Source organism: Ostrea edulis, chromosome 8, assembly GCF_947568905.1.
Source record: "Ostrea edulis chromosome 8, xbOstEdul1.1, whole genome shotgun sequence".
In the NCBI taxonomy this organism is placed as follows: Eukaryota; Metazoa; Mollusca; class Bivalvia; order Ostreida; family Ostreidae; genus Ostrea; species Ostrea edulis.
Window position 1 is genome coordinate 60280354 of NC_079171.1, and position 12948 is coordinate 60293301.

The following is a 12948-nucleotide window of genomic DNA, read 5'->3' on the forward strand; positions in this document are numbered from 1 at the left end:
ATACTGAATTCCTAAACTTTATAAAAGAAATGATACATTCGCGGTTGAGTTAAGGCTTTCCCCATAAAGTTTTTAATACCAGTACTGTACATGTATATACTTTGCTACACTGGCATATTGCACGACGTCACAATAAAAATTACGTCATGGCGAAGGTCATGACGTACATATCTACAATTCTTTTGTGGTTGGAATTGTCAAAATATTGTTTCGTTATTTACCACCGCTGTCAAACGGTAAACTGCAAACGCGTAAAAGTTTCTGTCAAATGGGGTATATTAATTCTCTTTGATATTGAAAAAGTTTCAATTTCTTCTTTATATAGCATACATGCTAAAGTAATATCCATATCATATTGTGATCTTGATATTGCCCCTAATCTACACGTATAGTTACTTTCACAATGGACTCATTTGCATAAACAGGGTTTCTGTACATAAAAATTTCATCATTGACACGACACCCCGAGGTTTTTAAGTGAAATATGTTTGATTTATGTGACATTTGAACATCAGTGCCAAAGGAAAGTTAGGAGAGCAAGTTCTGGCTTCAACAGAAAATATGTTTTTCAGGCTAGATTCAACTTCGTATGTGCAAAAATCGCTGCATCTTGCATATTCAATACAAATATTAGACATGTTACAAGACACAATAAACTTGATCTCAGCACTTTTCAAATTAAGTATGGTTCCACGTAAAAATCAGGCAAAATCGCATTTTCGTGATAAGTCCATGTTCACGAAATGAACCCAAACTTAGCATACTAACTCACCGTAATATGTTTAGCAAATATACAAAGTAGTTTTGATTTGTTTCGCCTTGTTCCAAAATTATGGACAGATAATTATGAACATGGATAATTCACGCTTAGTGCAAATCTATACAAAACACTACTTGTAATCCCTTTGAAATCTAAAAACAGCAAAGCGGGTATGAAAATATATCATTATATAACATTAAACAAATAAAAAAGGCATGCTCTGAAATAATTTTTTTTTTTGAAAGTTTCAATATAACATTTTAAAACCTCTCTGAATGTTTCGATTTTAATGCAATTTCGGTTATCGTTCTTGAATTTAACCTCGATGATCGCTAGGGGCGCTGCGTTGTCAACACGCTAAGTGCGCGGAATATGGCGGATCCAAAACTGAATGCCGTGTAGGACAATATTCCGACAGAGTGTGATCTGCCCTCAAGCCTTATCTAAAGGAAACGAATATATTTATCTTCGGAGAGAGTCAGAAAAACATTGATGCATATGGCGTCACTGAAGATAGACCGTGTGTGGAGCAGCCGACAACGAAGACCGAGCAACATATCTTATATGACATGTCACCAAGTCGGCGCATTATGGTAATTTCAAATGGTGTGATTTACATATTTAATAAGTCAAAATTCGCAATATTTATTATTCATGTTATTACTAGCATAAAAATCATAACGAATGTTGTATTATACAATGTAGCATCGTATGAGACGACTGTGTACAGATGACACCTACTGCCTTGTTTCAAAAAGTCTCATACTTTCAACAGTTACGCTATGATATGTTTTAGGCCTAGGCTAATCGACGGCATGTTTCATTTGTAATGGTCTGCAATAATAGCAGACATCTACGTATCCTCCACACAAACGCTTCCTCTCTCAGATAGAAATGTAGATTATGCCTAACTAAGGATCAGTAGGAGTAGGTATCATCTCAAAAGAGTGTGGTTTTATATACTACATGTAGATTTCTGTCGAATTTGCATATAAAAATATAAGACATGATATGACTTTGTGAGATGCAATGTTTAGTATATAATGTAATCCTCAATTATACAAGTCTCGGATAGCGTAGTGGTTAGGTATCCGATTTAGCAGGCCGGAGGTACCGGGTTCAAATCTCAGTTTTGATTGGAAATTTTTTCTTCAATTTATTTTATATACACATCATTTTTTTTTTCCTTCAAGGTATTCTATATAAACACACAATTTTTTAAATATTATTTCATATGCACAAAATCATTTGTTGTAGTGGTCACCATCCAGCTCTTGACAAATCAGAATTCGTATTTTAAAAATATATGCATACTATTAGACATATCAAAGAAAATATTTAGGGTCTGTAGATTTTAAAAAATTCCATTTTATTGTCAAACAATTCATATTGTTAATTATAAATCTTTATATCAATCAATAACACTAAGTTGAGTCTTCTTGACATTTTTATGAGATATCTATTATAATTTTTAAAGTTTTAAGATTTAAAGTCTGCCTCAATTTGATATGGTCATGGGGACTGGTCAATGCATGGGTTCTTGAATGTATATTTCTAATAATAATATATAAATATAACAAAGATCAAGTCATTTAGTTAATGTATATTTCTTTAAAGTTTTCATACCAGCATCATGGAGTGTCATTACCATCACTACATGTATTGGAAACCTCTGTGGTAAATACATGTAGCACATATGTACCAATGAATCTACAGTATAAATGTTTTATAAACCTTAAACTTGGTAGAGCAGTATTATATAAATAATCCTGATATACAAGCACTATATGACCCCTTCTGATAATGAGGTCAAAGTCAACCCCCCCTCCCCCCATTATAGGAAAATATTGGTTACTCAGAAACCAGACTCAAAACCTGATACAGCTGTTGCCCTGACTAGTATCTGAACCTACTTGTCACTGATTTAGAGTATTTGGAATACCTTCTCAATGCCATATACAAGTTTCTTTAAGCATTTCTTGTTTTCAAAAGTTTTATATGCTGTTTTAGTATTTTTATTCTTTCTAACTACATGTATAATTTAGATATCGATGTGTACTATGATTACTAGGCTCTGAGGTGTGTACTTTAATTGAAAGTTTTATGATATAGAATGTTCAAACATTCTCAAAAACTAAAGAAATATATATTATATATTGAGGAAAGAAAAATAAGTAAATTCTTGTGTCCTGAAAATCAGTGTCTATCTTATTGTATTATAGGTCTCTGCAAAACCCAAGGACATACTTAAAAGTGGTGACAGGAGGAAAATTAATCAAACCAAGTGGAAGTACAAAACAATATTACAAAAGGAAAGCAAAGGAGTCCATAAATTCAATGTTGAACATCAAGACAGTCTAAAAAATTGAATCCAAACAAAATATCAAAACTTTATGAAGAAATAAACGACAAAGTGTCAAATAAACATGAAAGCATTCTTATATATGGTGTTTATTCAAATTATTTCAACTGAAATTCCTAATGTACCTAAATTCGAAAGGGAAACAACTTATGAAAAAATTAAACACCAATGGGTTGAACTGTGTAATGAAGTTGTGTTGACATGCAAAAATACATGTATAATGTGATGCATCATAGAATAGCTCAAATGGTTTATTTTAATATGCAATTTTTGGGGTCTTCACCCACCCCTTTCTGGATGGAGAAGGTACAGACACGAGTCACAACCCCTCCATTCCCACCCTTATATTTTTTTCTGGATCTGCCTCTGCTTTGTAAATATGTTCGTAACAAATATATTTCTGTGCTCATTTGTTCCTTTATCATGTTTATGCCTTGTTTGGGGTTACACTTTTAAAAAAGTATGATTTTGAAATAAACTTTTTAAGCTTCAAAGAACTCTTCCGTGTACATTTATCAGTATACAGTTTATAAAGGATCTAAACTTACAAGTTGCAACTGTTAAAAAATCTTATAGATAATGGAATGTATTGATGAAATAATTAAGAATTCATTTTCAATTCACTTTACAGACACTAATATCTACATGGATTATGTAAAACACAGTTGTTTTGTCATCTGAAAGCAACCTGTAATCATACTTGGTAAAAGATAGTGCCATATACATGATAAATGAGTCAACTTACATTTTTTAAACTACATTATTGAATTTTAAAACAACCCCACCTCTACATTACATGTATTTTCATAAAATTATATAAAGTCAATATAAACTGTCCAAATTTTACAATATTAATGACACAAATGTCTGCAGTTTCTGTTCTTATTTTCATTTTTTCCTGAATAACCATATATATTATACGACTGCAAAAACGTACATTTCACTAAAAGTTTTTGTTCCACTCTTACGAAGGATTCATAAGGAAATCAAGTGCTAAAAAGTTTATTTTAAAATTTGAGCCATATCATGTTTCTAGAATTGTTAGCCAAGGATTTTAATGTCCTATTGCTTTGTAATAAATGTTTTAAATTTCATATTACATAGAGCAAAAATGAATTCAAAATGATTTTTAAAATAAAAGATATTTTCAGTGAATCATTTAGGGTAAAACACAAAAGTTGATAAATTATATCTTTGTTTTATCATAAAGGATTCTCTTGAACATGTTGAATGTATTTTCAGTTTTGTTTTTCTGAAGATATACGTTTTAAGAGAGCATGGACATTCATTCTCTTTATGCTCGGGACTATAATGCCAATTTCTTGTCATTCGAGATCCGAGCAACCTACAACGTTCGTCGTTGACCAGCCTCAAAAGAGTTGTTGATAGGCGCATTTCAAAATGAAAAACAATTGCCAACCAAGCATTTTTTCTTTAATCTGTTAATTACCCACCCACTCCAAACTATCCAGCCAAAAATACTTGCAAGTTAAACTCGCCATTCAGTGCAAAATATCCTATAAAGGCCGGTCTAATAAGTTGTTTACAATAACCTGAGGAAATCTGAAAGAAATGGGTTAATAATAAACGGACTTTCGATCCCGACCCAAAATGCTATGCATCGTTTCTCGCATTTACATCTATAGACATATCATTATGGTATGTAGACACATAAAGAAGATCATTTTAGATATTAATAAAGATGATAATTACTAGAACATGAGAGAAAAGTGTACTTGTTGAATAGTTTGTAAGTAGAAGAAAACTTAAAAACATGAAAATATATTATTTTCCCGCCATTTTTCACAATCTTCATATATTTTTTCCCAGTACAGTAAAAACTTTCAAAAAAAATATTGATTAAAAATTATTCAATAGCATGTACTTTATCCGTCTAATTATAAAACTTTTTTGAAAGTGTTTGCTGTTTCGAGAAAAATGGTCTTAAAGTTGGAATGTTTTTCCGTTAGAAAATCCTTTCGTTAATTACAGCAACGGTTACCATGGTAACACATAACAAATACTCACTGTGACAACAGATATTCGTAAACAGTAGCCTTCTTCTTCATTTTATATAAGCCATTTGAAAATGTATGATCTTTTCATGTAACAAAACTTTTAAGAATATATAGCATTTTTATGAGTCAATTTTGGTCAAAACATGGGTATTCTATTTTTAGTAACACAGCTCTGTGAAGGTGCGTCATATGAAAAAAATATTATCACCGAATGATTTCCTATAAACAATGTTACTATATATATAAGTATCGGCTCAATCCCTGACGGTCGACTTATCACCCTCTGCCTGATTTTTACATGGAACCATACTTAAGAAATTAATATGCTTTGAAGTTATATTAACTTCAACTTGCATTGATATCTGGATATCGTGCCAATTCAACGATTTATACATACACGATACGTTTTTATCTTGTTGTTTGATCACGTGATACAGAGTTGATGTAGAGACTGTCGGTCTGGTGAAAAATTTATAAGAGGTCAATATGCACTTAATGATATATACATATTGTTTTTGTATAAAAGGGTTGTATTTACAGAATTTGTCACAAATTGATCTGTTTATTAACGCTTTTTTCTTGACATATTTCTATGGCCCTACTTAACACAACTGCGTTGCTGGATCCAGTAAATTTTCTACCAAGGCACTAGCTTCAAACACACTGTGCGACTATATATGCCAGAAGTGGTGAAAATGAAATATGAATTCCAAAAGAAAATCTAAAGAACGATTAGTAAAATTGAAACCGCGAAACGTTTCTCATATCAACAGCATCGAAACGTATGCCTTTTCAAAACTTTACACTACCACTTCTTACGATAAATTAACTAATTAATCTTTGACATCTTAAACAGTTACCTCTTGAACTGAAATGGAAAAAGGAAATATTCATATATATTGATCAGTAATGCATTTTTTTTTTAAAACACCACTCCGATTTCTCACACCGTGTTATGAGATTGATCACTGTTCGTTATCTTCACCTTGCACCAGTTCATCATTGATAAAATCATTTTAGTCTTTGATGAATCGGTCTCCTAACAGTCGGTTTGATTTCCCATGAATTTGAATTGTGCTCCTTTGTTAGCTGACCTAGTTTTATATTGTTATGAAGCATAATCTAATCGAAAAGAAATAAACATGAAAGGTGAAGATAACGAATAGTGAGCAATCTTTATCTTTGGAAATATTATAGAAAGATATAATAAATATAGGGCTTACGGCGGTTGTACCGAGGGGTCCATGTTTGTCCAACTATCTATTTTGCATTACTTATAGGAGTTTGAGATTGATCACTGTTTGTTAACTTCATCTTTCATGTGTATCACCCAACCAAAGTTCAGTGCACGTGTATACACCTGGTTGTGAGTAATTTGACCATCCCGCTATGTGGTTTCAAAGCAGTCGAACTGTAAGGAAGTGGACCAACAGAGGTCAAATTTCTAACTTGAAATGGGACACAAATTTCCGAAAATAAACCGAATCGGAACTTATTGCAAACATGTATTCTAGTTATTTACACATCAAGTCCTTATAAGCTACATGTTTTCTGGCAATTATGTGTGTGTGTGTGTGTGTGGCCGTTGTATATGCTTAGTATTTATCATGCGTGAAATATTGCAAGTAGTGCTCATGTCAAAATTATGGATAGTTTGATCATAGAATTTATTTGTATTCATTTTGTTTAGGGAGATGCCATTCTTCCCAGCAGAGAAAACATGTGGAACGATGTGCATAAGCAGTTAGACGCTTTGCATCAGCAATTTGTGGAAAGTCAAAGGCATACAATTCAAGTTGACTTCATAAAGTATATGGACGAATTGTCCACATTGAATGGGAATTATCCCCACATAGGTATGTGACAGACTTATTATACAATTAGAATTTGTGGGCTAGTATATCAATGGAAGCTGAAGGTAGCTAACGGTGATCAATCTCATAATTCCTATACGGGATACAAAATAAAGAGTTGGGCAAACAGGTACCCCTGGATATACCAGGGATTGGGTCAGGTGCCTAGGAAGCGTAAACATTCCCTATCTACATTATCCTCAAAGCACCAGTATGGATGTCGAAAAATAATCACTATGTCCACATCTTTTATTTTTCATTTTAATTCACTAAATGAACACCAGTGCAGGATGGTCTACCAATAATGACAACAGTGCACTGATTTTGACTACGGACGACTCCGTTTACCCGATCATGATACAGGGTTCACGGCGGATGTAACCTGTCCACAGGGGACGGTTACTCCTCCTGGACATATGATTCCACCTCTGGTATATCCAGAGATCCGTGTTTGCCAAACTCTTTTTTATTGGTTATAGAAGTTATGAGATTGACCACTGTTCGTTATCATCACCTGTCATAGAGGTCTGACGTTTTAAATGGATGTTTGAATTGTTGTCAACATGAATTGAATAATCGATATGCTTCAATAAATTAATATATTTTTTTATTAGATATTTGCGTGCATTAATTATGTTATTGATATTGTATGCGGTAAATGGAACTTGATTATTAGGAAGTAGTGGGCAGTCCCTTCGACATCCAAGTTTCGTTCCACATGACAGATACTATGTATATTCCTGTTGATAATTAGATTGTGTATTTTGTTTTCATTATTATTGCTGTACATTTATATAGCGCTTCATCAAATCAAGACAATTACCATCAATCGCTTTCCATGTACAGTAATATAACAAATTCAAACAAACAACAATAAATACATAAACGGGACATATAATGATACTTCAACATAGTAACTATAAAAACACAAAATTACATGCGTTCAAACATTTAAAAAATATATTTTATATCAATACCGAATTACATATTAATTCACACAAGAATACCCAATGCTGAGGAGTTGTTTTTTTTTTTTTTGTTTTTTTTTTGTAAGGTTTACTGCAAACCTAAATTATTGATCTCTGAAATTAAATACATGTACCATGCATCATGGAAGGTGAAGATAACAAACAGCGATGAATATCTTGACTCCTATAAGCAATACTAAGTAGATAGTTGGGCAAACACGGGTCCCTGGATACACCAGAGGTGGGATCAGGTGCCTAGGAGGAGTAAACATCCCCTGTCGACAGGTCACACTCGCCGCGAGACATATATGCAGATCAGGCAAACAGAGTTATCCATAGTCAAAATCAGTGTGCCAAGAACGGCCTAACAATCGGTATGAAACATGTCATACAACATTTTTGCCCCAGATATATATACATATCTATCATTACTTGTTAGGACAATTGATGTTTACGGGACTTGCTGCAGTCGTATTATTCCCTGACGTAGATTTACATATTTATCTTTACTTGATAGCGAAGCTGTTGTTTATTGACGGCAGGCTCGCTAAATCCGTCATCTTCTTTCATGTATATTTACATATTTATCATTACTCGATAGGGAAATTGATGTTGACCGATCCCAGGCTTGCCGCAACCATTTTCTTTGGGCCAGCCACCCCATACCAGTACAGAGTTATGGGCCCTGGGAAATGGTCCGGGGCGAGGGAGGCTATACTCACTCAGTGGGAGCGGACTTTTTACCCCTTGGCTACCAGACCGCTTGGATTCTCAACAAAAAGAATCCAAAAGATGACTATCTGGAAAACATGCTTTGTTATCCTAGTGGCAGCACTGATTGTTCAGTGTATATTGTTATAAGTGGGATACCAACCCCATGTTACTCTGCAAGGAACATTTTTTCTAATTACTATGAAATGTGTTTTTACATTAATATAAAACTGTATTTTAGATACTGAATGTAACATAATACTTACGCAACTTATAAATTGCACAAGTATTATGCTACATTTATGAATTTATGAATCAAGCTAAATTACATGTAATAAGACTTTTTTTAGAAACTAGATTTTTTAAAATATCCGAAGCATTCACATATGATATAAATTATAATGGTAAAGGGTCCACCAATGTTCAGGTAACTCCATGGTAGCATTATTATCTGATAAAAGTTTATTTATATCGATTTATCAGAATTAAAAGCAGTTATCAAAGGGAATAAATAGGTCATTTCATTTTGTTAAGAATTGAGATATAATTTAACAGAATCATATATCAAAGTCGGAAAATTGCGATTTTCCTCAAACAACATAATAAAAATTTCTCAACACTCATTATATCGATAGCATATTTTTCATAACAATGTCATCAACTGTTAAAAACATATACAGAATGTCTGTGAAATCAGTTGCATCTCTTCCACGATGGGATTGATTGAGAATCCAACGGAAACATGGGCATTGCCCTTGAATTCAATAATTTGAAACATTTCATTGATTATTCAAATATAACTTTGACTTTTGAAGTATTTCATTTTTAACAGAATGTTTCTATAATAACTACCTTGAAAATACGGATGTATATTTAATTACTGTGATAAGATATAGAAATTCATTTAAAAATTAAGGATCACCGCCCTCGTACATAGCTCTTATCTTATGCACTCTGTTCATTTTCCTAAAATAGCTCTTACAAGTTTGTTGTTATTTCGGATTTCAATAAGTTCGCCTGAGCATCACTGGCGAAACATCAATAGTCCAAATGCGCATCTGATGCATCAAATTTGACACCGTATAAGTTTAACATTTACCAACGGCTAAAATTGTATAGTGCCGAACTTAAATAAATATAAAATACGATGTATACAGGAAATCGATTTCTGGCAACTCACATTCTGCGTTTTAGAACGTACATCAAACCGAGAAACACGTTCCAGTATTTAAAATGGAAAAGTGCGCACAAGCCTTCATTTTATTGGTTTTATTGAAGGTGAAACCATCCGTTATAGGAGTAAAAAAGAGCGGTGGAGATGTACTACACGAAGGCCTTAAAAAATTCAAAACAAACCTTAAAGAAGGGCTATATAGCCACAATGAATTTCATCAAAACATACAAGTGGCGCTATTTGATAACTACAATGGAGTCACGCTATCATCAGATGCAAATGAAAGCAAAATAATGAATAAACGACTTTTTTTAAAAAATGTAAACCTTTTGTGTTGTCTCCAAATACATACACAACCCTGGAATTAAAAAAGAAATGAAAATAAATATGTTCACCTTGCAATAAATCAAAAGATTTTAATGTACTAGTACATCCTCCAGAGAGACAGATATTTCTTTCTTCTGATCTACATATTAATAAAGAATAAGTTTTAGAAATTAACAAATCTATTTAATTATTATTACTGTAATAAATCAATAGTAACAAATCATTAGCATCCGTGACTCAGTTACCTCTTGTTTACACCTCGATTTCTATCGACATCAACTGGTCACTTCTCAACTAGCCTCCTGATTTCCAACTGCTCAGTTTACAACTGCTTCAAATGCCAACGGGCTTCCGTATTTATACATAACATATGTTTTTCCAAGACCCGGATGTAAACAATTAGGTAACTAGTTCACTATTACAAAGAGTATTTACATGTTATACAGAGCAATAGATATACAAGAAAGTATACCAATAATACAAGATAAACACAGAAACATTGGTTATTATACAAGATGTGCCACATTCTCAATATAAACACGTTTATTTCCAATTATAAATAACAAGACCGGGATCGAGATATGTATGACATCGTCTGACTTCCTGTAATTTGGAGGGAATACACAAAATAGTATTTAACGATTTCCCGATGTATTTCAAGTATAAAAGATAAAACAGGTATTTAATATAATGAACTGACAATATTATTAAACGTAGTAAATGATAATAATACTGTAGGAATCTGTAAAGAAACAACATGCACAAAACACAAGAATCGAGCTAATCCACATTTTCTCTATAAGTAAACAAACATTCATTAACATTTATAGCACTTCCCCCTCTCTTGTCTCAATTTCGTCCTCGAAATTATCTTGATATGTACAGTATGATTTTTATCTCATTATTTTATGACACAAAAATATCCATAATCAGTATGATAATGATATAAACAACACATAATAAATTGGCACATATATTATTTAAAAAACAAAATGAAAATTGTCATGTTCATCAGTCACTGAATTCTTTGCTTTTTGGAAACAACATAAACAGCACTTTTAATCGTCCTCTTCTGATCCTCTTCTTCCCACATCTGTTCAAATTCCTCCATTCCAAAATGGGTCACTCCTAGTGATGCAAATCTCTCTAAATTCCTTCTCTTCTTCTTCTGCCTTTTCACATCAGTCTCCTGAGTATTCGTCACATCAGTCTCCTGAGTAATCCTCACATCAGTCTTCTGAGTAATCCTCACATCAGTCTCCTGTGTATTCCTCACATCAGTCTCCTGAGTATTCCTCAATCAGTCTCCTGAGTATTCCTCACATCAGTCTCCTGTGCAATTTCACACTTGATCCATTTTCCAGCCATAAGAATTGCTCCTTTGCTTCGTGTGTTAACAGTGATATCCCATTCATCTATTATGTCACAACCTAAAAGCATTTCATCACCAATTGGTGCAATGTAAACAGGCCATGTAAAACATTTGTCACCAATTGTGATTTCCACATCAGTAATTCCCATCGTCAACATGTTGGTATTTTCTTCTGCAACACGCAAATACAATTCATCCTTTTTAAGTTGTGGTCTACTGGCAGCTGGAATTGATGAATATACTTTATCACTTAACACTGTCACTGATGCTCCCGTATCAACTATTGCTTTCACCATGCATTTGTTGATCTCTAGTGGAACTTTCACTGTGACGGTCTTAGTTCTCCTTATCACAATTTCATCTTTCTTTGAGATTAAAGGACTACATTCCTCTTTTCCAATTCCAGTCCATTCCCCTGCTTCAAATACATCTGCTACATCTGAATCTTTTATATGCGTGTTGGTACTTGAGTGTTCTATATTTACATTTAATGGGGCTGGCACATGACCTACTGTATCAGCCCCTTGGAGTTTAAGGACTGGCTGGTTACATTAGTTTTGTCTGTATTGTAAGTCTGAGTCTTCTGAAACTGTGGTCTTCTCTCTACAGTTCGCTCTTGACTTGGTGGAAATTTTTTATGTTGTCCTGTCTGTCCAAGAAGTGGACATTTTTTCTTGATGTGCCCTTCTTCCTTACATTCATAGCAGACAAACTTCCTGTATCCCCTATGTGATTTTTCTTGCTGATCACATCCTTCTTTTCTTTGTTTGTTTACTAGATCCTTCATACATTGCACGATACTGTCTCTTAAACTTGAACAAAATTGATTTAATCGTTCTTCTGTCACTGTTTGCTGAAGCTTAACTCGGTGGATCATGACATCATCGAGTTGCTGATACTGGCCGTTATCCTCGCATATCACTTGTCTGATATTTGCTCTTTTTCGCATTCCGTTTTTGCAGCATTCATGCCATAAGATCATATCCACTGCACTTTGTACTGTTTTTGGTCTTTTTGTAGCAACATCGTATGCAATTCTACAGTCATTTAGCCCAATTAGTAAATGTCCGATGGCAAGTTCTGCTTTCAGCTGTTCATCTAAGAGCCCTGGGTATGCTTTGTTCATCAGTGAATTTATTCTTGATGAAAATTTCTGAATAGATTCTTCAGATTTTCTTCTCATATTCTGCAGCTGAACTCGATGGGTTTCTGGAAAGTTATGATCACCGAATCGCTGTTTCATGGCAGAATGAAATTGAAAAATACTGGTTCTTACATCTGGACTTAATTGAGACGCAAATGTAAGTGCGTCATCCTTCAAGCAAAAGAATAACTACTCTGTCTATCTACGGGCAGTCCAACGAAATCTCTCTGAAATCATGTTGAATTGAATCCAGAAGGAT

At 33.5% G+C, this 12948-nt stretch overlaps 1 protein-coding gene across 1 annotated transcript in view; it reads left to right on the plus strand.

The window, feature by feature from the left end:
• The window catches only part of LOC125660801 (flavin-containing monooxygenase 5-like), a 34484-nt gene extending 25189 nt beyond the window's left edge, over positions 1 to 9295 (plus strand). Inside the window, exons 8-9 of the mRNA XM_056147750.1 lie at positions 6831 to 6996; positions 8563 to 9295. Of these exons, the coding sequence (XP_056003725.1) occupies positions 6831 to 6996; positions 8563 to 8822 (426 nt within the window). The 3' untranslated portion in view covers positions 8823 to 9295. The remainder of the gene's footprint in view (positions 1 to 6830; positions 6997 to 8562) is intronic.
• Positions 9296 to 12948: the final 3653 nt, after the last annotated feature.